Source organism: Belonocnema kinseyi, chromosome 1, assembly GCF_010883055.1.
Source record: "Belonocnema kinseyi isolate 2016_QV_RU_SX_M_011 chromosome 1, B_treatae_v1, whole genome shotgun sequence".
NCBI lineage: Eukaryota > Metazoa > Arthropoda > Insecta > Hymenoptera > Cynipidae > Belonocnema > Belonocnema kinseyi.
This window is the reverse complement of record NC_046657.1, coordinates 142,245,241-142,269,831: the sequence shown is the minus strand read 5'-3', so window position 1 is coordinate 142,269,831 and position 24,591 is coordinate 142,245,241. Positions and strand designations below refer to the sequence as shown.

Sequence of the window (24,591 nt, the reverse complement as noted above, 5' to 3'; positions counted from 1 at the left end):
TATATCTAGTCGGGAGTGGTGCTGACTGAAAACAGATGATTTGGAGCGATTCGCGCGCCATCTGTTGGTCATTCTAAGGACTTATTGAACTACACTCGTATTTTTAAAAGATTTCAATAATTTTATATGATTTCAAATTATTTAATTATTTTAGGGCATTAACAAAGACTTTCAAGATATGTTTTTTTTTTAACCAAGAAATTTTAAATATTTTTTTAAAATATAAAGAAATTTTAATAGATTTTAAATGTTTTGAGGTATTTTAATAGATTTTAAGAATTGTATATATATTCAAAAAATTACAAATATTTTAGAGTATTTTAAAGATTCCAAGTAATTTTAAATTTTTTCAATAATTTGAAGGAATTTCAAAGAATTTTAAGGTCGTAGAATAATTTTGATTGATTTTTTGGGATTTTTTCAAATTCCAAGGAATTTTGAACATAGCTAAACAATTTCAAGAATTTTGAAAAAATTCTAAAAAGATTGTGAATTTCTTGAGGCATTTTTAACAAATTTCAATAATTTAAAGTGATTTTGATGGATTTGAAATATTTTAGGGTATTAGCCAAAATTTTAATACACTTTTAAGCTATTATAGGTTTTTTGAAACTCCAAGAAATTTTCAATATTTGAAAACAATTTCAAGAAATTTTAATAGATTTGAAATGTTTTGAGGTATTTTAACGGATTTTAATAATTTTAATTCATTTCAAACGATTTGGAATGCTTCAGAGTATTTTTTAAAATCAAAAGTAATTTTAATTAATTTCGGTCATTTGAAGATATTTTTAAGAATTTAAAATATTTTAAAGAATTTTAAATATTTTAAATATTTAGAAGTATTGTTAAAAGATTTTAATAATTTTAATTTGTTTCAAACGATTTTAATCTTTTAGAGACTTAATAAAGATTTGAAAGATATAATGAGTTTTTTTTAATTCCAAGAAACTTTTAATAGTTTTAAAAAATTTCAATAGATTTTAAATGTTTTGAGGCATTTGAATATATTTCAATACTTTTATGTAATTTCAAAGAATTTGACATATTTTAGACTATTTTAAAATATTCCAAGTAATTTTAAATTTATTTCAATAATTTGAAGGTATTTCTAAGAATTATAAGTTTGTAGGGTACTTATTATCGATGTTGCGGTGTTTTTTTATCGCAGGCATTTTTAATATCTTTAAATAATTTCAAGAAATTTCAACAGATTTTAAAGAATTTAAAATATTTTGAGTTATTTTTAATAGATGTAAATAAATTGATGTTATTTGAAACAGTGTGGAATACATCAGAGTAATAGATTAATAGATTTCAATAATTTTATGCAATTTTAAAGAATTTGACATATTTTAGAGTATTTGAAAAGATTCCAAGTAATTTTACATTTATTTCAAAGATTTTGAAAAAAAATTTAATTGATTTAATTAATATTAAAGGATTTTTATAGATTTTAAATATTTTAGGATATAAAAAAAAGCAATAAAAGAAAGAAGAAGATTTTAAATCATTTAAAAAGAATCTAAAGCATTCTCAAAATATTTTAATAATTTTAAGGGATTCCAAAGGATTTAAAAATTTTAGGATATTTAAAATAATCCCAAGTATTTTTCAATTCATCTTAATAATAATTGGAAGGGATAGAAGACTTCTAGTTATTTAAAAAAATCCAAGTAGTTTTTAAAGAGTTTCAAAGGATTTGAAACGATTTTTCATAGCTTTTCAAAGAATTTTGGAAAATATGTTACGATTTTATAGGACAGATAAGGTTTTAGGATATTTTAAAAGATTCTAAAGAATTTTTAATAGATTTCAATATTAGGAGGAGATTTTTGAGGATTTGAAAGATTTTATGAAATTTCTCATGTTTTTGACATATTTTTGTTGTTATTTTTAATTAATATTTCTAGATTTCAAGTGCGTCCTCCAACATTTTATCAGCGCTGTAGAGATCAACAGTGGTACATTAGTCAATTAGTCACGGTTCAAAATCAATACGCTACGCAGATTAATGAACTGAAAGAGGTAAGATTTTTTAAAATTTATTATTATTTAAAAAAAGACACATCTTCAATAAATATCCAAAAACTTCAAATTATTGAATTTTCAACCAAGAAGATTAATTTTATACCAGAAAAGATGAATTTTAAACAACATGCATACATTTTGAAGCAAATAATTGAATTTTCAATGAAGAAAATTACTTTTCTACCAAAAAACGAATTTTCAATTTTGTCCCATATTTAATTTGATGAACTTTTAGTTTATATTTTTTCGTTTCTTAAAATGTTGAACTCAATAGTTAAATTTTCAGACTAAAAGAGATTCAATTTTGGGACCAAAAATAAAGTAGTTAAATTTGAATTTAAGGAATTAATTTTTGATAAAAACAACTAATTTTCTACAAGATAGTTTAATTTTGTACCAAATAGACGAACTTTCTACAAATTTGTTGAATTTTCAACCTAAAAAGATGAATTTTTTAAAAGAAAAATGTAATAGTTGATTGTTTATCAAGAAGAATTGTGATTAAAAATAAAAAGCAATAGATTTTGACCAACGAAAACATATTTTCAAGCAAAGAGTTGCATATTTAACAAACGAAAATTTTCAAATAAAAACCTTAAATTTTGAACCAAATAGTTGAATTTTCTACCAATTATTTTGATTTTTTACCAATAAAGACGAATTTTTAACAAACCACATCAATTTTTAATCAAATATTAAAATTTACTATCAACTTGTTGAATTTTTCAGCCAAAAATACAAATATACGAATAAAATTTAAAATTATAAAACTTTTTTTTTTATTTTTTTCCCAAAAAGACGAATTTTTAACAAAATATATAAATTTTCAATCAAATAGTTCAATTTTCAACTAAATTGTTGAATTTTTAAACAAAAAGATAAATTTTCTAGCCACAAATACAAATTGTCTATAAAATAATTGAATTTCAACAAAAAACTTAATTTTCAGTTAAAACTGAATGATTTTTAACCCTAAAGTTGCATTTTTAATAAAAATTTGATTTTCAACCAAAAAAGACGAATTTTTAACAAAACACATCAATTTTTAATCAAATATTTAAATTTTCTATCAACTTGTTGATTTTTTCAGCCAAAAATACAAATATGCGAATAAAATTTAAAATCATAAAACTTTATTTTTTCCCAAAAAGACGAATTTTTAACAAAATTCATAAATATTCAATGAAATACTTAAATTTTCAACTAAATTGTTGAATTTTTTAAAACAAAAATACGAATTTTATAGCCATTAATACATTTGTCTAAAAATAATTGAATTTCAACACAAAACTTAATTTTCAGTTAAAACAGAATGGTTTTTAACCCGAGAGTTACATTTTTAATAAAAATTTGATTTTCAACAAAAAAAGACGAATTTTTAACAAAGCACATCAATTTTTAATCAAATATTTAAATTTTCTATCAACTTGTTGAATTTTTCAGCAAAAAATGCAAATATACGAATAAAATTTAAAATCATAACCCCCCCCCCCCCCAAGAAAAAAGACGAATTTTTAACGAAATACATAAATTTTCAATCAAATAGTTAAATTTTCAACTAAATTGTTGAATTTTTTAAAACAAAAATACGAATTTTCTAGCCACAAATACAAATTGTCTAAAAAATAATTGAATTCCAACAAAAAACTTAATTTTCAGTTAAAACAGAATGATTTTTAACCCGACAGTTGCATTTTTAATTGAAAAAATTATTTTTAATCAAAAAAATTATTTTTTACCAAAAAATGAATTTTTTTAAAGTTTCCAATTAGAAGGCATATCATTTTTAAAGTGTTTAAAATAAATAAACTTTCAAGGGTCTCAAATTTTTAACTGAAATTTTGATTATTAAACATTTCAGGACCATTCTGATATTAAATAATTCAATATTTCATATTAAAATCCTTGATAGTTTTGAATCTAATAATTTTATATGTAAATAGATAGCAATTTCGCATTGAGAAGCCGAAAATTGTACAATTTAAAAAAATGGAATCATGTTACAGTAATTTAATAAATAATGTCAAATTTGAAAATTTTTGATTGGAAAGTTTCAAGAATGAATAATAATTCTCAAGGAAGATTTTAAATAAAAAATTGAGTTTAAAATAAAATAAAAAGATAAAAATAAATTATCTGAAATTATCTGAATATCAGTAAATTAATAATTTCGGTAACTTTAAATGGTTACCATTTTTTTTACTGGGAATTTTACAAATTTGTGGAAGAAAAATCTGTTCAAGTTCGATTTCAGCAGTTTTTGAAGAATTAGTTGAATTGTTATCTTTTTTAATTATGCTATTATTCAATTCACAATGCGTACTTCAAGATTTTTTTTATTTAAAAAATTGTCCATCAACAATTTTTATTTTAAACTTATATTTTTACCTTAAAGAATTATAAAATACTGTCTTGGAAACTTGTACAATTAAAAATTAGGAGCCTTTGAACTTGACATCTTTGGATGAAAAAACATTTTTATTTAATAAATAAATTTAGAAAAATGTTTAATTGTTAAGTATTAAAAGTTTAAGTATCATTAATAGTCTAAATATTAAAAACTGAAAAAAAAGGATTTGACAAAACGATTTTAATTCAGTTCAGAATTCAAGAATTTTTAGATTTTAACGTTAAAAAATGTGAACGTGTGACTGAAACTTTATAAACTATTTTCAACCTGAAAATAACTTCATAATAATATATTATTAAGTCACGGATTTTATTAAATTCAAAATATTTTTTCAGTCTAAAATATTCAATTTGAAATTTTTGAATTGTAAAAAGGATGAATTATTTAATATTGAGAAATATATTTATCTTAAAAAGCTAAAAAAATAACATCCAATTTTTTAAAGTTTTCTTAAAATCTTCCAGAATAATAGAATAATTTTTACAAACTGGAACATTATTTTTAATTTTCTTAAAAATGTTAAGAAAATTTTTTTTTTGTTTTGACGCCTTTTACAATTCTTGAAAAAGATTCTAATTTTTTTGTTTAAAATCTAGGAAAATCCAAGTTTTATTTTATATTAGGCTATCATTTCAAGTTTTACATTAGGTTTGAATCTTTTCAAAACTTCTACATATTTGTTCAAATTGTCCAAATTTCGTCTAGAAATAATAAATATTCAATTATTATTTATACATCCAAATTTTAAAGAAATTTTCTAACATTTTCAGGATTTTCTGAAAATTGTAGAAAAAATTTAATTAATTTTGACAGGCATTTAGAAGTTTTGAAAAAATTTCAAAAAATAATTTTAAATTTGAACAAATTCAAAACAACTTTTAGATTTCTCAAGATTTTTAAATAAAATTTTTAAGCTTTCCAAGGAAGCTTAAACCATTAAAAATTAAAATAATTGAATTTATAATTTAGGAAGTGTTAAAAAATTTTCAATTTTTGAATATTTAAGTTTTCTAGCTTAAAATTCCTTAAAATGATATCATTTTGACAATTTTAGAGTTCATTGATTTTTTTTTTTAATTTGGAGCATCGAAAATAAGAACGTGGATTTATACATTTTTTTTATTGAAAAATGTTAGTACCTTCAATTTTATTCGCCTAAATGATTGAGCATTTGCATACAAAAATTTTTTGATTAAAAAAAATTCAGGGTGGTCACCAACCCGGGAGAATCGGGAGAAGGGGAAGAAAATCGGGAGAAACTTTCACCGGGAGAAAATCGGGAGAAAAAAATTACATCGGGAGATTTTTCGTATTTTATAATTAATTTGTTTTATAATTTTTTCAAAGTGCCCAATTAAAAATCATATGATTTTCAAAGTTTTTAAAATAATATAATAATATATTTATTATCTTTAAAATTTCTAAAATTTTAATTCAAAATTATAGCTTTGAATGTGTTATTCTATTAATTTTTAAATTAATTCTCGGTTGTTTCAAATTTCACAATATTGTAGTTTCAAATTCAGAGAATTATTCAAAATATGTAAATATAAAGAAATTTCGAGTTTGTTTATTATTTATTTGAATTTTCAAAGTGATATATTTAAATTCTTGGATTTTTTGGTGAATACTTAAACTAATAAATCATTTCAAATTAAAAAATATTTAATTGAAAAATTTCAAGAGTTAATAATAGTTCTAAAGGAAGATTTGATTTTATTAAATTAAAAATTGGGTTTAAAATAAAAAAAAGACAAAAATTAAACTATGTGACTGAAAATGATACACGAATAAACATATAATTTCGGTAATTTTAAATGTATAAAATAATTTTAGAGTTCTAAATTTACATTTTGAACGCTGAATTAAAAAATTTTGCTTTTAATTGGTTTTAATTTTGTAAATAAAATTGAATTGGTTATATTTGGAAAAGTTTAATTAGCAATTTAAAAATGATTACTTTTTAAGTGATTTAAATTTACATCAAATAATGACAATTTTAAAGGGTTTTATTATAAAAAAGTTTTAATATCACAATTTTTGGTGGCTACATTTTTCCAGTTTAAAATAAAGTTCAATTAATTTTTTTATATTAATTTTCAAATCTTGATCGCTTTGATTTTAGAATTGTTTTTTAAATTACCCTATTTTCAATTTAAAATAAAATTGTTTACATTGCAGGGCTTCGATCTAGAAATTTTACAATTTCATTCCTTTTTCTTATTAAGTTGTCCAAATTATTAATTATTGTGAACAAATTTTTAAAATATAATTTCAAAAAATTGGTTTTAAAATTTATTATTAAATTTGCAGATTTTTCATGTTTAGAAATAAAAATCCAGATACTTGAACACGCGATTTGCGCGCATGAAATTACTTCTAGTGCTTAATTACATTTAAAAAATGCTTAAATTAATTAAAAAAAAATTGTTCTTTATCAGAAACAAAAATTGTGTTTCGCAAAGAGATTTAATTTTTTTATAAATCGGGGGAAACACGAATATTTACCGGGAGAAAGTCGGGAGACGGAAATTTTTAATTTAAAAAGTTAAAAATTCAACAGTTACACTTTGAGTGCTTTTATTTGCAGCTCACTTTTTATTATCTCAAGTGGAAATTTTTTTAGCATTAGTGATCAAATTTTTAAATTGCATTGACCTTGAAAAATGTTTGCGAAGCGGGAAATGACCGGAAATTGATTTCGTTCGATTAAAACATAGATTGAATTTACTGAAATTTTTTCATGACACTAATCTCCCTTTCTCCCATATTTTTCAATATAATTTATTGAAATATTTTCTTATTGCAGCGACTAGCAATAGAAATTTCACGAAACACGGTCTCAGCGACGAGAGTGCAGAGTGGATCGGCACTTTGTGGTCCATCAGGAGGAAATGTAGGTCCTTTATCATTGCAACAGCAGCATTCTCAAGCTTCCGGCGAGCCGATCTTCACTTCTAGTCCCACTAAGAATGTAGACTATTCAATCGTCAATAATACTCCTTCAAGGTATATTTATTATTCATAATATTTATAATTTTTTTGGACAAAATATCAGGGTATATTCTGGAAAAGCTGGAAATTTCAGGGCATTTTTTCGAGAGTGTGCTTACATTTTTTTTTTAAATTGCAATATAAAATTAAATAAAAATATTTCTTTATTTGTAAAAGTAGCTTTATATTACTACATTTAAATATTTTATTGAAAATTTATTTATTCTTGTTGTCAAATTAACTAAAATTTGAACTATTCTATTAGCCTTTTTTTCAAAATTCATCAGTTTGGTTGAAATTTTTTTTCTTTTTTTGACTAACAAATCTTTCTTAGAAGAAAATTCATCTTTTTTTTTGATGAAAATTTAGCTACTTTGATAAAATTTTAAATCTTTTGTTAAACAATAATTTTCTTGGTTAAAGAAAACGTATTTTTTTAATTGAAAAATTTACTATTCCAGTTTAATTGTCCATAATTTTCGTTCAAAATTTACCTCTGGTTGAAAATTATTTTTTAAACTCAAAATGTAACTATTCAATTTTTGTTTGAATTTTTTTAGTTGAAAATTAACTTTTTGGCTGAAAATTTAACCATTCCTTTTTTTTTGTTAGGAAATTCATTTTTTTTCTTGTAAATTCAAGTCATTGGTTAAAATTTAAATTCTTTATGTTAAAATTTAATTTTGTTGGTCAAAGAAAACTTTTATTATTACTGAAAATCGAACTATTCTATTTTCGATTTAATATGGATATTTTTTTTTTTTTTTGGTTGAAAATTCTTGTGTTTTGTTAAAAATTTGTCCTTTTTTCTCGAAATCTCAGCCTTTTTTCTTCAAAATTCATCATTTTGGTTGACATTTTTTTCATTTTTGGATGAAAATTTAGCTACTTTGTTGAAATTTAAAATTATTTGTTAAAAATTAATTTTGTTGTTTAAAGAAAACGTTTTTTTTTTTATTGAAAAATTAACTATTCTAGTTTAATTGTCCATAATTTTAGTTCAAAATTTACCTCTTTGGTTGAAAATTATTTTTTAAACTCAAAATGTTACTTTTCAATTTTTGTTTGAATTTTTTTAGTTGAAAATTAACTTTTTGGCTGAAAATTTAACCATTCCTTTTTTTGTGCTAGGAAATTCATTTTTTTCTTGACAATTTAGGTATTTGGTTAAAATTTAATTTTTTTGGTTAAAGAAAACTTTTATTATTACTGAAAATCGAACTATTCAATTTTCGATTTAATATGGTTCTTTTTTTTTGAAATTCTTGTATTTTGTTAAAAAATTGTCCTTTTTTCTCGAAATCTCAGCCTATTTTCTTCAAAATTCATCAATTTGGTTGATTTTTTTTCTTTTTTTGACTGACAAATCTTTCTTAGAAGAAAATTCATCTTTTTTTTAATGAAAATTTAGCTACTTAGATCAAATTTAAAGTTAAAAATTAATTTCGTTGTTTAAAGAAAACGTTTTTTTTATTGAAAAATTAACTATTTCACTTAAATTGTCCATAATTTTAGTTCCAAATTTACCTCTTTGGTTGAAAATGATTTTTTAAGCTCAAAATGTAACTATTCAATTTTTGTTTAAATTTTTATAGTTGAAAATTAACTTTTTATCTGAAAATTCATCTTTTTTTTCGAAAATTCAAGTAATTGGTTAAAATTTAAACTCTAATGTAAAAAGTTATTTTTTTTTGGTTAAAGAAACTGTTTTTTATTACTGAAAATTGAACTATTTTATTTTGGGTTTAATATGGATCTTTTTTTTACTATAGTAAATTAATATATTTGTTAATATATAATCAATTTTTTTATTGTAGAAATTAATTTTCTTGTTTGAAAACTCATCATTTTAGTTAAAAATTCATCATTTTATTCAAAAATTAGTTTTTTTTCAATTAAAAATTTAACTTCCACTTGAACATTCAATCATTTTAGTAGAAAATTCACCTCGTTGACAATTCATTTATTGTTTGAATATGTACCTTTTTTAGTTGGAAATTGTTTTTTTTTTTTTTTTTTGTAGAAATTAATCTTGTTGGTTAAAAATTCATCACTTTGGTTTAATAAAACTTTGTTTTGAACTAAAAATCTATTTATTCCATTTTTGTCGATAATTAATCTTCTTTAATAGTTATTTAATCGTCTTGATGGAAAATTCATTTATTTGGATAAAAATTTTAATATTTTGTTGAAAATTGGTCTCTTTTTTTTTGGTAGAAAATCAATCTTTTGAGCTGAAAATTCATATTTTGGAATAAAAATTAGATCATTTCATTTAATGATTACTCATTTCAATTGAAAATTTATCGTTTTCATTTAAAATTTAACTATTTGGTTCAAAATAATTTTTTTTTGTAACTAAAAATTTAGATATTCCAGTTTAAAATTTATCTAATTTTTTTAAATTTGTTTTTTTTTTTGTTGACATTTATTTTTTAACTGGAAATTTAATCAATTTATAAAAAGTTTTTGTTCTTAAAAATGAATTTTTAAATTAAAAATGAAAGTTTTCTAATCGAGTTTCATTTTAGTTAAAAATTCATTATTTTTAGTAGAAAATTAATTATTTTTAGTTGAAAATTCGTTTTTTGTTATTAAAAATTTAAATATTCCAGTCGAAGATTCATCATTCCCCAAATTTTTTTCTTGACGAAGAATACATTTTTTAAACTGAATATTTAAATATTTTATTAACATTTTTTTTTAAATTAATTTTCAAACTAAAAATGAAAGTAATGTAGTTGAGTACTTCATCCTTTCATTTTAAAATTCATCTGTTTGGTCAAAAGTTTATATTTTTTAATTGAAAATAATTGTAATTTGTCAAAAATGCTTTTTTTTTGTACAAAATTAGTCTTCTAGTTTGAAAATTCATCTTCTTTTGTTAAAAAATCAAATTTTTCCGTTAAAAATTCATCATTTTCAAAATAAAATTTGATCAAAGAATAATTTTTTAACTAAAAATTCAAGTAATTTATCAAAAGTTTTTTTTCACTGTTGAAAATTAATTTTTAAACTAAAAAATAACCAAATCTAGTTGAGTATTCCATCCTTTTAGTAGAAAATTAAGCTGTTTAGATGAAAATTTATATTTTTTTAGTTGAAAATAATTGTATTTTTTCAAAAATTTGTCCTTTTTGGTAGAAAACTAATCTTCTTGATTGAAAATTTAACTATTTCAGTTGAAAGTTGATCACTTTAGTTGCAAGTGTATCTTTTTGGCTGAAAATTTCAAGATTTCAAACTAAAATGGTTCATTTTGAAAGAAGAAGATTAATTTCTACAATAAAAATATCATTTATTATAATATCAATAAATGTATTAATTTTACCTGCTTTAGTTCAAAATTGTTCCTTTTTTATACAAATTAATTTTGTTGGTTAAAAATTTATCACTGGTTGAATAAAATTTTATTTTAAACTAAAAATCTATTTATTCCATTTTTGTCGAAAATTCATCTTCTTTAATAGTTATTTAATCGTCCTGATGGAAAGTTCATTTGTTTGGATGAAAATTTAACTATATTGTTGAAAATTTGTCTTTTTTTTTGTAGAAAATTAATCTTTTTAGCTGAAAATTCATATTTTTGAGTGAAAATTAAATTATTCCATTTAATGATTACTCATTTCAATTGGAAAAATATCGCTTTGGTTTAAAATTTAACTGTTTCGTGAAAAATAATTTTTTTAACTAAAAATTTAGCTATTCCAGTTGAAAATTTAACTACTTTTTTTTAATTCGTTCATTTGTTTGTTGTCAATTATTTTTTAACTGGAAATTCAACCAATTTATAAAAAGGTTTTGTCGTTGTTAAAAATGAATTTCTAAATTAAAAATAAAATTTTTCTAGTTGAGATTCCTTTTAGTTTCAAATTCATTATTTTTAGTTGAAAATTTGACCAAAGAATAATTTTTTAACTAGAAATTCAACTAATTTATCAAAAGCTTTTTTCATTGTTGAAAATTAATTTTTAAATTAAAAAATATCCAAGTCTATTGGACTATTCTATCCATTTACTCGAAAATTCATCTGGTTAGATGGAATTTTTTTTTTTTAATGATTGTATTTTTTCAAAAATTTAAAATTATTATTTGTTCAATTAAAAATTAAAAAATTCATTTTATTGTTAAAATTGTACGTTCTTTAGTTGAAACTTGTTCCTTTTTTTATATAAATTAATTTTGTTGTTTAAAAATTCATCACTTTGGTTGAATAAAATTTTATTTCAAACTAAAAATTTATTTATTCCATTTTTGTCGAAAATTCATCTTCTTTAATAGTTATTTAATTGTCCTGATGGAAATTCATTTGTTTGGATGAAAATTTAACTATTTTGTAGAAAATTAATCTTTTTAGCTGAAAATCCATATTTTTGAGTGAAAATTAAATTATTCCATTTAATGATTACTCATTTCAATTGAAAATTTATCGCTTTGGTTTAAAATTTAACTGTTTGGTGAAAAATAATTTTTTTAACTAAAAATTTAGCTATTCCAGTTTAAAGTTGAACTACTTTTTTTTTTTAATTCGTTCTTTTATTTGTTGTCAATTATTTTTTAACTGGAAATTCAACCAATTTATAAAAAAGTTTTGTTGTTCTTAAAAATGAATTTCTAAATTGAAAATTAAATTTTTCTAGTTGAGATTCCTTTTAGTTGAAAATTAATTATTTAAAAAAAAAATTTGACCGAGGAATAATTTTTTAACTAAAAATCCAACTAATTTATCAAAAGTTTTTTGCATTGTTGAAAATTAAATTTTAAACTAAAAAATAACCAAATCTAGTTGATTATTCCATCCTTTTAGTCGAAAATTAAGCTGTTTAGATGAAAATTTATATTTTTTTAGTTGAAAATAATTGTATTTTTTCAAAAATTTGTCCTTTTTGGTAGAAAACTAATCTTCTTGATTGAAAATTTAACTATTTCAGTTGAAAGTTGATCATTTTAGTTGCAAATGTATTTTTTTGGCTGAAAATTTCAAGATTTTAAGCTAAAATGATGCATTTTCAAAGAAGTAAATTAAAAAGGATGTTATTCATTCTAAAAAGACATTTGTTTTTTTAGATCGGTGCAGAATATTCTTTCAGGCGTAAATCCTTCAGGAACTGGCAATCTAAACCAAATGTTGTCTCTCTGCGAACCGGGAAATCTTCTCAACATTCGACCAATCGCTTCCAATTCAACATTGTCCTCGATTTCATCGAAAAATAGTGGAAAGCAAAGTGTCAATTGTTCGGTCGACTCTCCTCTGCCGGCCGGACAAAATAATTCCGGATCTGCTGGAGATTCTCAATTGAATGGAATCAGGTCTCCGTCACCCTCGCACTCTTCGCCCTCTGTTCACAATCAGCAGGCTCACAATAATTCTTCCAGCAGCAGCAGCAGCGAGAGCGGAGTATGTTTATTTTATTTCAAGGGTGGCCCCAGTTCCGGCAAAGTCTGGGAATACCGAATAATACATTTTTCCTTCAGAATTTTTAATTTTTTTGAAATAAAAATTCAACTGCTGGATGAAAAATTTAGCTATTTTCTTCAAAATTCGTTTTTTTTTTGTGGAAAATTTAACTATTCCAGTCAAAGATTTATTATTTACAAATTTTTTTTTCTTGCCGAAGAATACATTTTTTGGACTGAATATTTGAGTATTTTATTAACCATTTTTTTTGTTATTGAAAATTAACCATTAATCTAAAGCAATTTTTAAAAAGTTATTTTTGTTGTTAAAAATAAATTTTTAATTTAAAAATTAAAATTTTCTATTAGAGTATTCAATCCTGTTAGTTCAATTGTATTTTATCAAAAATTTGTCTTTTTTTGATAGAAAACTAATCTTCTTTGTTGTAAATTTAAATATTTCAGTTGAAAATTCACCATTTTAGTTAAAATTGATCTTTTTTTGTTAAAAAATCAACTTTTTTATTTAAAAATTCATCATTTTTTTGTTGTTAAAAAATTAACTATTCCAGTTGAAGATTCATCATTTTCAAAATTTTCTTTTCTTTCCGAAGAATAATTTTTTTAATTGAGTATTTGAGTATTTTATTAACATTTTTAAAAATTAATTTTCAAACTAAAAATTAAAGTAATCTAGTTGAGTATTTCATCCTTTCATTTTTAAATTTATCTGTTTGGTTCAAAGTTTATATTTTATATTTAAAAATAATTGTATTTTGTCAAAAATTTGTCTGTTTTGGTAGAAAATTAATCTGCTTTGTTGCAAATTTAACTATTTCAGTTGAAAATTCGTCATTTAATTAAAATTGATCTTTTTTTGTTAAAAAATACTACTTTTTCAGTTGAAAATTCGTCATTTTCAACGAAAAATTTCGAAGATTTTTTTTAAACTGAATAATTCACTTATTTATTAAATAATTATTTTTTAAATTAATTTTTAAACTAAAAATTAAAGTGATCTAAGTGAGTATTCCATCCTTTTTGTTGAAAATTCATGTATTATGCCAAAAAGTCGTCTTTTTTTGGTATAAAATGATTATTCTTTGTTGGAAATTTAAATATTTCAGTTGGAAATTCATCATTTAGTTAAAATTGATATTTAAAAAAAAAATGAACTTTTTCAGTTGAAAATAAATTTTTTTTTGTTAAAAATTTAACTATTCCAGTCGAAGATTTATCTTTTTCCAATTTTTTTTCTTGTCGAAGAACATTTTTTTAACTAAAAATTAAACTTATCTGTTTGAATATTTCTACCTTTTAATACAAAATTCAGCTGTTCAGATGGAAATTTATATTTTTTAGCTGAAAATATTTTTATTTTGTCAATTATTTGTATTTTTTGATAGAAAATTAATCTTCTTAGTTGAAAATTTATCTTTTTTTATTAAAAAATCAAATTTTTCAGTTGAAAATTCATCATTTTCAAAAAAAAAATTTGAAGATTTTTTAAAAACTGAATATTTCAGTTATTTATTGAATAATTTTTTTTCAAATTAATTTTTAAACTAAAAATTGAAACATCTAAATGAGTATTCCATCCCTTTTGTTAAAAATTCATGTGTTATGTTGAAAAATCGTCTTTTTTGGTATAAAATGATTATTCTATATTGCAAATTTAACTATTTCAGTTGAAAATTCATTTTTTTGTTGTTGAAAATTTAACTATTCCAGTCTAAGATTCATCTTCTTCACTGTTTTCCCCCTAAGAATAAATTTTGTCACCTAAATATTTAAGTATTTTAATAAAAGTTTTTTTTTGTTATTGCAAATTAATTTCTAAACTTAAAATTAAAATAATCTAGTTTAGTATTTCATCCTTTCATTTTAAAATTCATTTGTGTGGTCAAAAGTTCATATTTTATAGTTCAAAATAATTTTATTTTGTCGAAAATTGGTCTTTTTTTGGTAGAAAATTAATCTTTTTGGTCGAAAACTCATTTTGTTCTATTTATTTAAAAGTAAACTATTTTAGTTGAAAAGTCATAATTATCAAACAAAAATTTTGTCAGACATTAATTTTTTTAACTAAAAATGTAACCCACTTATAAAAAGTTTTTTTTTCTTGTTAAAAATAAATTTTTAAATTAAAAATTAAGATTTTCTAGTTAAGTATTCAATCCTTTTAGTTGAAAATTCATTATTTCCACTTGAAATTTTTTTTCTGAAAATTAATTTTTAAACTAAAAATTAAAGTAATGTAGTTGAGTATTTCATCCTTTTATTTTAAAATTCATCTGTTTGGTCAAAAGCTTATATTTTTTAATTAAAAAGAATTGTATTTTGTTAAAAATGCTTTTTTTGGTACAAAATTAATCTTCTTTTGTTAAAAAATAAAATTTTTCCGTTAAAAATTCATCATTTTCAAAAAAAAATTGGTCAAAAAATAATTTTTTAACTAAAAAATCAACTAATTTATAAAAAGTTTTTTTTTATTGTTGAAAACTAAAAATATGTCTGTTCTAACAAATGAGGATTTGCTCACCACAAGGATGGATTTTCTATCCAAAAACACAAGTATTAAAAAAATCGGTTAAAATTTCGACAAAAAAATATTACTTTTTAAGAAAATAGTTGAATTTTCAACCAAGTAGTAGAATTTCTAACCAATTCACTAAATGTGAGTTTTTTAAAACAAATAGTTAAATTTGCCACCCAAAAAGACGATTTTTCAAGTAAAAGAGAAATTTCAATCCAAAAAGGATGAATTTTCGACAAAAAAATATGCCTTTTTAACCAAATTGTTTAATTCAGATTAATTCTGGAACAGAGATATAATACTTTTTTGTTTTGTTTTTGATAAAAAAAACTAACTTTCACTCAAAAAAGATAAATTTTCAAACAAAAAATATTAATTTTCTACAAAAGTATACATTTTTGACAAAAAACGATGACTTTTTAAGAAAATCATTGATTTTTCACAAAAGGTATGTTTTTTAATTAAAAGAGATTATTTCTTGCACAAAAATGCAATGATAGACTTTTTAAATGAAGGGAATTAATTCTCAATCAAAATAGATAAATTTTCAAATAAAAAATATGAATTTTTTTACAAAAGTATAAATTTTTGACTAAAAAAGATGAATTTTTCAAAACAATCGTTGAATTTCACAAAAAGTATGTTTTTTAATGCAAAAAGATTATTTCTTAAACAAAAATAAAATAATAGACTTTTTAAATAAAAGGAATTAATTTTCAACCAAAAAAGATGAATTTTTTACGAAACAATATAAATATTCGACCAAAAACGAATACTTTTTAACAAAAGACTTTAATTTTTAACAAAATAATTAAATCTTAACTAAGTAATAGAATTTGTAACCAAAAAGTAGAATTTTGAATCAAAAAAATAAAAATGATTTAGTAAAAAATCCACTACTTGGTTGAAAGTAGGACGAATATTTTCAAATTTAATTTTTTCGTTAAAAAATAAAATTAACAATTCTTTTTGTTGTAAAAATGTTTGTTTTTTTACACTGCAAATTCAAATATTTTGTTAAAAAAGTCAACTGATTAATTGTAAACGAACTTTGTTTGTTGTTATTTCATGTCCTTGTTTTCAAAATTAAATTATTTTATAGAGAATTAAGCTTTTTGGCTTGAAAATTCAGCAAACTATTTTTTGTTTTGAATTAAAACTTTCTTGTGGAAATATCAACTATAGCATTTTTTGATAAAAATTGATATTTTTTGTTGAAAATTCAACAAATTGGTTAACATTATTTTTCATTCTTGACTGAAAAATTTTTCTTGGTAGAAAATTCATTTTTTGGTAGAAACTTCATAACTCTTTTTGAGTTTTTGGTTAAAAATTCAACTTCTTCGTTGAAGATTTATCTATTTTGGTTGAGAATTAGACTATTTTATTGAAAATTAAAAAATTTGGTATAAAATTCAACTATTTTTTACAAAATTAAATTTTTTTGTAGAAAATTCGTTTTTATTGCTGCATTTTTAATTGGAAATTAATTTTTCTTATTAGAAATTTATCTACTTAATTTTTTGGTTAAAAATTGAACTTTTATGGTTTAAAAATGCAGACTATTTATCTTTTTTCCTGAAAATTTAACCATTTGGTAGTGTTTAACTAAGAGGTGAAAAATTGAATTTACTTGTAAAAAAATGACTTTTTTTAAATTGAAAGTTAGTTCCGGTCATTTCCCGGTTTACAAAAAATTACAAAGTGTTTGTTTGCCTTATTTAACATTTTTTTATCACCTATTTCCTACCTATTTTAGAAAAAAATGTCACCAATTCATTTTTTTTGACGACAAGATGTACTGTCATTACTGCTATTTTCTTCAAAATTTGTCTTTTTTTTGTGTGGAAAAGTTAACTATTCCAGTCGAAAATTCATCATTTTCAAATTTTTTGTCTTGCCGAAGAATACATTTTTTAAACTCAATATTTAAATATTTTATTAAAATTTCTTTTGTTGAAAATTAATTTTTATACTGAAAAAATAACCAAATCTAGTTGAGTATTCCATCCTTTTATTAAAAAATTCATCTGTTTAGATGGCAATTATCTTCTTTGTTAAAAAATTAACTATTCCAGTCGAAGATTCATCATTTTCAAATTTTTCTTTTCTTCCCAAAGAATAATTTTTTTAATTGAGTATTTGAGTATTTTATTAAAATTTTTTTAAAATTAATTTTCAAACTAAAAATTAAAGTAATCTAGTTGAGTATTTCATCCTTTCATTTTAAAATTTATCTGTTTGGTTAAAAGTTTATATTTTATAGTTAAAAATAATTGTATTTTGTCGAAAATCGGTCTTTTTTGGCACAAATTAATCTTCTTGGTTGAAAATAAATCTTATTAGGCAAGAATTAATTTTTTTAAAGAATCAGCATTTTAATTAAAAATTTCGTCTCTTGTTTTTTTAGTTGATCAATTCAAATTAAAGCTTAATCATTTCAATAAAAAAATCATCACTTTGGTTGAAAGATAATTTTTTTGTCAAAAATTAATTTTTTATATTGAAAATTTAACAGTTCCACATTTGGTTTAAAACTAACCTTTTTTAGGGCATAATTAAACTATTTCGTTGAGAATTAATTTATTTGGTTGAAAAATCGTCTTTTTTTGTAGAAAGTTAAACTCTTGTATTAAAAATTTAGTTGAAAAGTTGTCTTTTTTTGTAGAAATTAATATTCTTGGCTAAAAATGTATCTTTTTGGTTAAGAATTAATTTTTTCGTAGCAGATTCAGTACTTGAATTCAAAATGTCATCCTTTTAGTTTAAAATTCAACAATTCTGGTTAAATGTTCATATATTTTTTTGGTAGAAAAAATGATTTTTTTTATTCAAAATTCATCTTTCTGGTTAAAAATTCAACAATGCCAGTTGAATATTCATATATTTTTGGTTTCAAAAATGGGTCTTTTTTGGTAAAAATTAATATTCTTAGTTAAAAATTTATCTTTTTAGTTAAAAATTCATCTTTTTTTTGGAAATTTAAAAATTCCAGTCGAAGATTCATAATTTTCCAGATTTTTTTTTTCTTGCCGAAAAATAATCTTTTTAACTGAACATTTAAATATTTTATTAACAGTTTATTTTGTTATTGGAAATTAATTTTTAAACTAAAAATGAAGTAATCTGGTTCAAAATAATTGTATTTTGTCAAAAATTGTTATTTTTTGGTGCAAAATTCATCTTTATGGTGGAAAATTCATATTTTTTTTTGGTTTAAAAATCAACTATTTTAGTTAAAAAATCATAATTTCTAAATAAAAATGTCATAGATGATTGTTTAAACTGAAAATTCAACCAATGTATGAAAAGTTTGTTTTGTTGTTAAAAATGAATTTTTATGTTAAAAATTATGGTTTTCTATCAACTATTGCATTTTTTTGGTTGAGAATTCATCTTTATGTTTAAAATTCAACTGTCTTCTAAAAACTTCGTCTTTTCAAGTTGAAAGTTAAACTAATCGATGGTAAATGCAACAGTTTGCTTAAACAAATTTTTAAAAAAATATTTTCGATAAAAATTCAAATATTTGTTTAAAAATTAAACGATTTTTTGTTAAAGTATTATTTTTAATCGACTTTTTGCTTGATAATTCACCTTTTTTAATAACAAAATTTAAATACTTGGTTAAAAATTCAATTGTTGCTTCTAAAAAATAATTTATTTTATGCAAAGCAATCTTTTTTGTTTGAAAATGCAACTATTTCGTTGAAAATCCGACTATTTTATCGGATTTTGTTGAGCATTCATTTTTAAAGATTGAAAATTGAACTGTTTTGTTGAAAAATTAATTATTTTCATGAAAATGCAACTATTTTGTTTAAAAAGTCATACTTTTTAGGGACAATTCAACTGTGGTCGAAAATTCGTCTATTTCAATTAAAAATTCATATTTTGCGGTAGAAAAGTAATCTTTTTTCATTGAGTTTTCAACCTTTTAATATTTAAAATAAATATAAGGAACTAAATTATATTTTTTATTAATTTTCAGGAATTGAGTGAACACGATATTTATTTGGACGATTGTGAGAATAACGAGCCGAATTTGACTCTTCTGGATGATAATTCCAATGACGAAAATGATGTTGATGATGAAACAATGTCAGGTATTATAATTTGTCTTTTTCTTTAACGAAATTTTGTGTCGATTATTCGTGTACGCCTAAAATTCCTGAAACATTTTTCCTATCCAAACATAAAGGCTCGTCCATAAACTATATTACCAATTGTTCATTTTTCTCGATTTTTTATTTAAATTTTTGTTTCGGTTTAAAATTTTACTGTTTGCTCGAAAATCTCATTGTTTTGTTAAAATTTCAACTATATTATATTCATTATTTTGATTCAAAATCCACCTTTTTGTTTGAAAATTGTCTTTTTATTTCTGAAAATAATTTTTTTTACTGAGAAAGTAACTAATAAAGTAACTTTAGTTAAAAATTCATTATTTTATTTGAAAATTCATCTTTTTTGGTCGAAAATTAATTTTTTTAACTGAAAATTTAAGTAAATTGTTTAAAAATTGTTTATTTGTTTATTTTTAAAAATAATTTTGTTTACTGAATGAGTAATCAGTTCTGTATTTCAGTTTAAAATTCATTATTTCAACTATTTTTTTGTAATTATTTCTTTTTTTTCCCTAAAATTAAATTTATGACTGAAAATTTAACTGATCAATTTTTAGATGAAAATTAATATTTTTAGTTAAAAATGCATAGTTTTAGATAAAAATTTAATTATTTTAGTTGAAAATTTATTATTTTAGTTCAAAACTCATCTTTTTGGTTGAAAATGAATTTTTATTACTAAAAATTTAAATAAATTGTTGAAAAGTTGTTTATTTTGTTATTTTTGAAAATATTTTTTTACTGAAAGAGCAACTAGTTCAATATTTTAATTGAAAATCTACCTCTTTGTTTGTAAATTTAACTATTTTGTTGAAAATTGTCTTTTTATTTCTAACAATCATTTTTTTTCGGACAAAGTAACTAATAAAGTAACTAATATCAATTTTTAAATGAAAAAATATATTTTTTTTATTACAAATTCCACTATTTCAGTTGAAAATTCATCATTTGAGTTGAAAATGAATTTTTATTACTAAAAATTTAAGTAAATTGTTGAAAAATTGTATAATTTGTTATTTTTAAAAATAATTTTTTTACTTGAAGAGTAACTAGTTCAGTAGTTTAATTAAAAATCTACCTCTTTCTTTAAAAATTTAACTATTTTGTAGAAAATTGTCTTTTTATTTCTCAAAATAATTTTTTTTTTTTGCTGACAAAGTTACTAATAAAGTAACCAGTATCAATTTTTAAATTAAAACTGTTATTTGTTAGTTGATAATTCGACTTTTCAAGTTGAAAATTCATCCTTTTAGTTGAAAATTAATTTTTATTACTAAAAATGTAAGTAAATTGTTGAAAAATTGTTTATTTTCTTATTTTTTTAAATAGTTTTTTTACTGAAAGAGTAACTAGTTTAGTAATTTAATAAAAAAATTACCTCTTTCTTTAAAAATTTAACTATTTTGTTGAAAATTGTCTTTTTATTTCTTAAAATAATTTTTGTTTGCTGAAAAAGTAACTAATAAAGTAACTAATATCAATTTTTAAATGACAAATTAAATTTTTTTAGTTAAAAGTTTAACTATTTCAGTTGGAAATTCATGGTTTAGTTTAAAACTCATGTTTTTGGTCGAAAATGAATTTTTATTACTAAAAATTTAAGTAAATTGTTGAAAAATTGTTTATTTTGTTATTTTTGAAAATATTTTTTTTACTGGAAGAGTAACTAATTCAGTATTTTAATTGAAAATCTACCTTTTTGTTAGAAAATTTAACTATTTTGTAGAAAATTGTCTTTTTATTTCTCAAAATAATTTTTTTTTGCTGACAAAGTAACTAATAAAGTAACTAATATCAATTTTTTAATTAAAACTGATATTTGTTAGTTGGAAATTCAACGTTTCAAGATGAAAATTCATCATTTTAGTTGAAAACTCATGTTTTTTATCGAAAATGAATTTTTATTTCTAAAAATTCAAGTAAACTGTCAAAAATTGTTTATTTTCTTATTTTAAAAAAATATTTTTTTTACTGAAAAAGTAACTAGTTCAATATTTTAATTGAAAATCTACCTCTTTGTTTGAAAATTTAACTATTTTGTTGAAAATTGTCTTTTTATTTCTGACAAATCATTTTTTTATAGACAAAGTAACTAATATCAATTTTTAAAGAAAAAATTATATTTTTTAGTTAAAAATTCAACTATTTCAGTTGAAAACTCACATTTTTGGTCGAAAATTAATTTTTTTAATGAAAATTTAAGTAAATTGTTAAAAAATTGTTTTTTTTTATTAAAAATAATTTTTTCTTACTGAAAGATTAACCAGTTCAGTATTTCAGTTTAAAATTCATTATTTCAACTATTTTTTTGAAATTATTTATTTTTTTTCTGTCTGAAATTAACTTTATAACTGAAAATTTAACTGATCAATGTTTAGATGAAAATTAATATGTTTATTTAAATGTATGATTTAAGTTAAAAATTTAATTGTTTCAGTTGAAAATTCATCATTTTAGTTGAAAACTAATTTTTTTGTTGAAAGTTAACTTTTTTAATTGGAAATTTAATTAATTTGTTGCAAACATTTTTTTAGGGTCAAAATTAATTTTTTAACTGAAAATTTAACTATTAATTTTTTTAGATTTAAATTGATCTTTTTTAGTTAAACATGTATGATTTTTGTTAGAAATTTATCTTTTTTCCGGTAGAAAAATAATCTTCTTAGTTCAAAAATCATTTTTGTTGTTAAAAAATTAAATATTCCGGTTGAAGATTCATCATTTTGATTGATATCTTTTTTCTACTGTTTTCATGAAATTTCAACTTCTTCTCGATTTTTTCCTTACAATTTTTGTTTTTGTTTAAAATTGTACTGTTTGCTTGAAAATTTAATTATTTTTAAATGCAACTATATTAGATACATTATTTTAATTAAAAATCCACCTATTGGTTTGAAATTAAACTATTTTGTTAAAAAATGGTTTTTTATTTCTGAAAAAATATTTTTTTTCAATTGAAAAAGTAAACGAATCAGTATAATCTTTCATCATTTTAGTTGAAAATTCATTATTTCAACTATTTTGTTGAAAACATTTCTTTCTTTTTTTTTACAATTAATATTAAACTGAATATTTAACAAATCAATTTTTAAATGAAAATTTATATTTTTCACTTAAAAATTCATGATTTTCGTTAAAAATTCAATTATTTAAGTTGAAAATTCATAATTTTTGTGAAAAATCATGTTTTTGTTCGAACATTAATTTTTGTAACTGAAAATTTAAGTAATTTGTTAAAAAATTGTTTTCTTAGGTTGAAGATTAATTTTTAAACTAAAAATTAAACTAATCTACTTGAATATTCCATCATTTCAGTTTAAAAATCATCTCTTTGGTTGAGAAATTTTTTTTTTTAACTGAAAATTTAACTAATTAATTTTTTGGACGGAAATTGATATTTTTTATTTAACTAAATGTATGCTTTTTGTTAAAAATTCATTTTTTTGATGTAGAAAATTAATCTTCTTGGTTGAAAAATCTTTTTTTTTTTTGGTTAAAAAATTCAACTATTCCAGTTGAAAATTCATTATTTTGATCGATATCTTTTTTCTCCTGTTTATATTAAATTCTTCCTTTTTTTCGAAATTTCATTTAAAATTTTGCTTTAATTTAAAATTTTACTATGAGCTTGAAATTTTTTTAAATGAATCTATTTTAATTAAAATTCCATTTCTTCATTTTAAAATTTAACTATTTTTTATTTTTTTTTTTATTTTTGAAAATAATTTTCTTTTACACCAAAAGTAACTAACTCATTTTAATCTTTGATAATTTTTTATTTGAAAATTCATATTTTTTGGTTGAAAATTCAACTGTTCCAGTTAAAGATTGATCATTTTGGTTGTAAATTAAAATATTTTGCCGAAATTATTTTTTTTTTGTGGTCGAAGATAAATTTTTGAATAAAAATGTAACTATTCAATTTTTTAATGAAAATGTATATTTTTAAGTTAAAAATTCATCATTTTAGTTGAAAACTCATATTTTTTGTTGAAAATTAATTCTTGTGACTGAAAATTCCAGTAATTTGTTTAAAAAATGTTTTTAGGTTAAAAATTAGTTTTTAAACTGAAAATTCATCTTTTTAGGTAGAAAATTAATCTTCTTGGCTGATAAATCATTTTTGTGGTTGTTAAAAATTCAACTATTCCCGTTGAAGATTCATCATTTTGATTCATATCGATTTTCTTGTGTTAAGAAATTTTTCCTTTTTCCCGAATTTTCTATTTAAATTTTTGCTTTGGTTTAAAATTCTATTCTTAGCTTGAAAATTAAAATTTTTTCTGAAAATGAAACAATATTATATTCACTACTTTAATTTTAAATCTCTTTGCTTGTAAATTCAACTATTTTTATTAAAGTTTCATTTTGGTTAAAAAATTAACTATTTTGTTAAAAATTATTTTTATTTGGCCGAAAAGTAATTTTTTCATCTGAAAATTTAATAACTTGTTGAAAAATTATTTTTTAAGTTAAACATTAATTTTTAAGCTGAAAATGCAACTAATTTACTTGAATATTTCACTATTAAATTTTGTAGAATAAAATTGGTTTATTTTAATTGATATCTTTTTTCGCCTGTTTTCATGAAGTTTTCTCGTTTCTTGATTTTTCTTTAAAATTTTTCTTTTCGTTAAAAATTCTACGATTTGCTTGGAAATTTAATTATTTAGTTGAAAGTGCAATTATATTTATTTAAAATCTATCTCTTTGACGGAAAATTTATGTATTTAAATTTTTTTTAATGGTTGAAAATAATTTGTTTTTTAAGAGCATGTGACACAGCTAAATACCTATATTACCGACCTCACTTTTTCAGTTCACTGAATGTTTTTTTAAACCTAAGAACTTTTTTTTATAAATAAAATATCGAGCTGAAACTTTGGAAAATGTATTAGAGTACAATAAAGTACGTTTAGGTACTGCATTTTGGTAGGAACTTCACTGAAAATTATTTTATCTTTTTTTTGAACCTCGACATTTTTTTAACGTTTCAACTTTTTTTAAACATAAAATATCGGTCTCAAACTTTGAGAAATGCAAGAGCCGAAAGAAAACTACGTTTAAGTACAAAGCTTAATAATAAAAGATGTAAA

General features: G+C 20.8%; 1 protein-coding gene across 2 annotated transcripts in view; it reads left to right on the top strand.

Moving 5' to 3' along the window:
• Positions 1-24,591, top strand: part of LOC117171462 — a 111,284-nt gene that overhangs the window by 49,499 nt on the left and 37,194 nt on the right. For both annotated transcript variants that reach the window (XM_033358817.1, XM_033358807.1), the window contains exons 7-10: positions 1,914-2,028; positions 7,251-7,450; positions 12,503-12,833; positions 19,360-19,474. In XM_033358817.1, the coding sequence (XP_033214708.1) occupies positions 1,914-2,028; positions 7,251-7,450; positions 12,503-12,833; positions 19,360-19,474 (761 nt within the window). The remainder of the gene's footprint in view (positions 1-1,913; positions 2,029-7,250; positions 7,451-12,502; positions 12,834-19,359; positions 19,475-24,591) is intronic.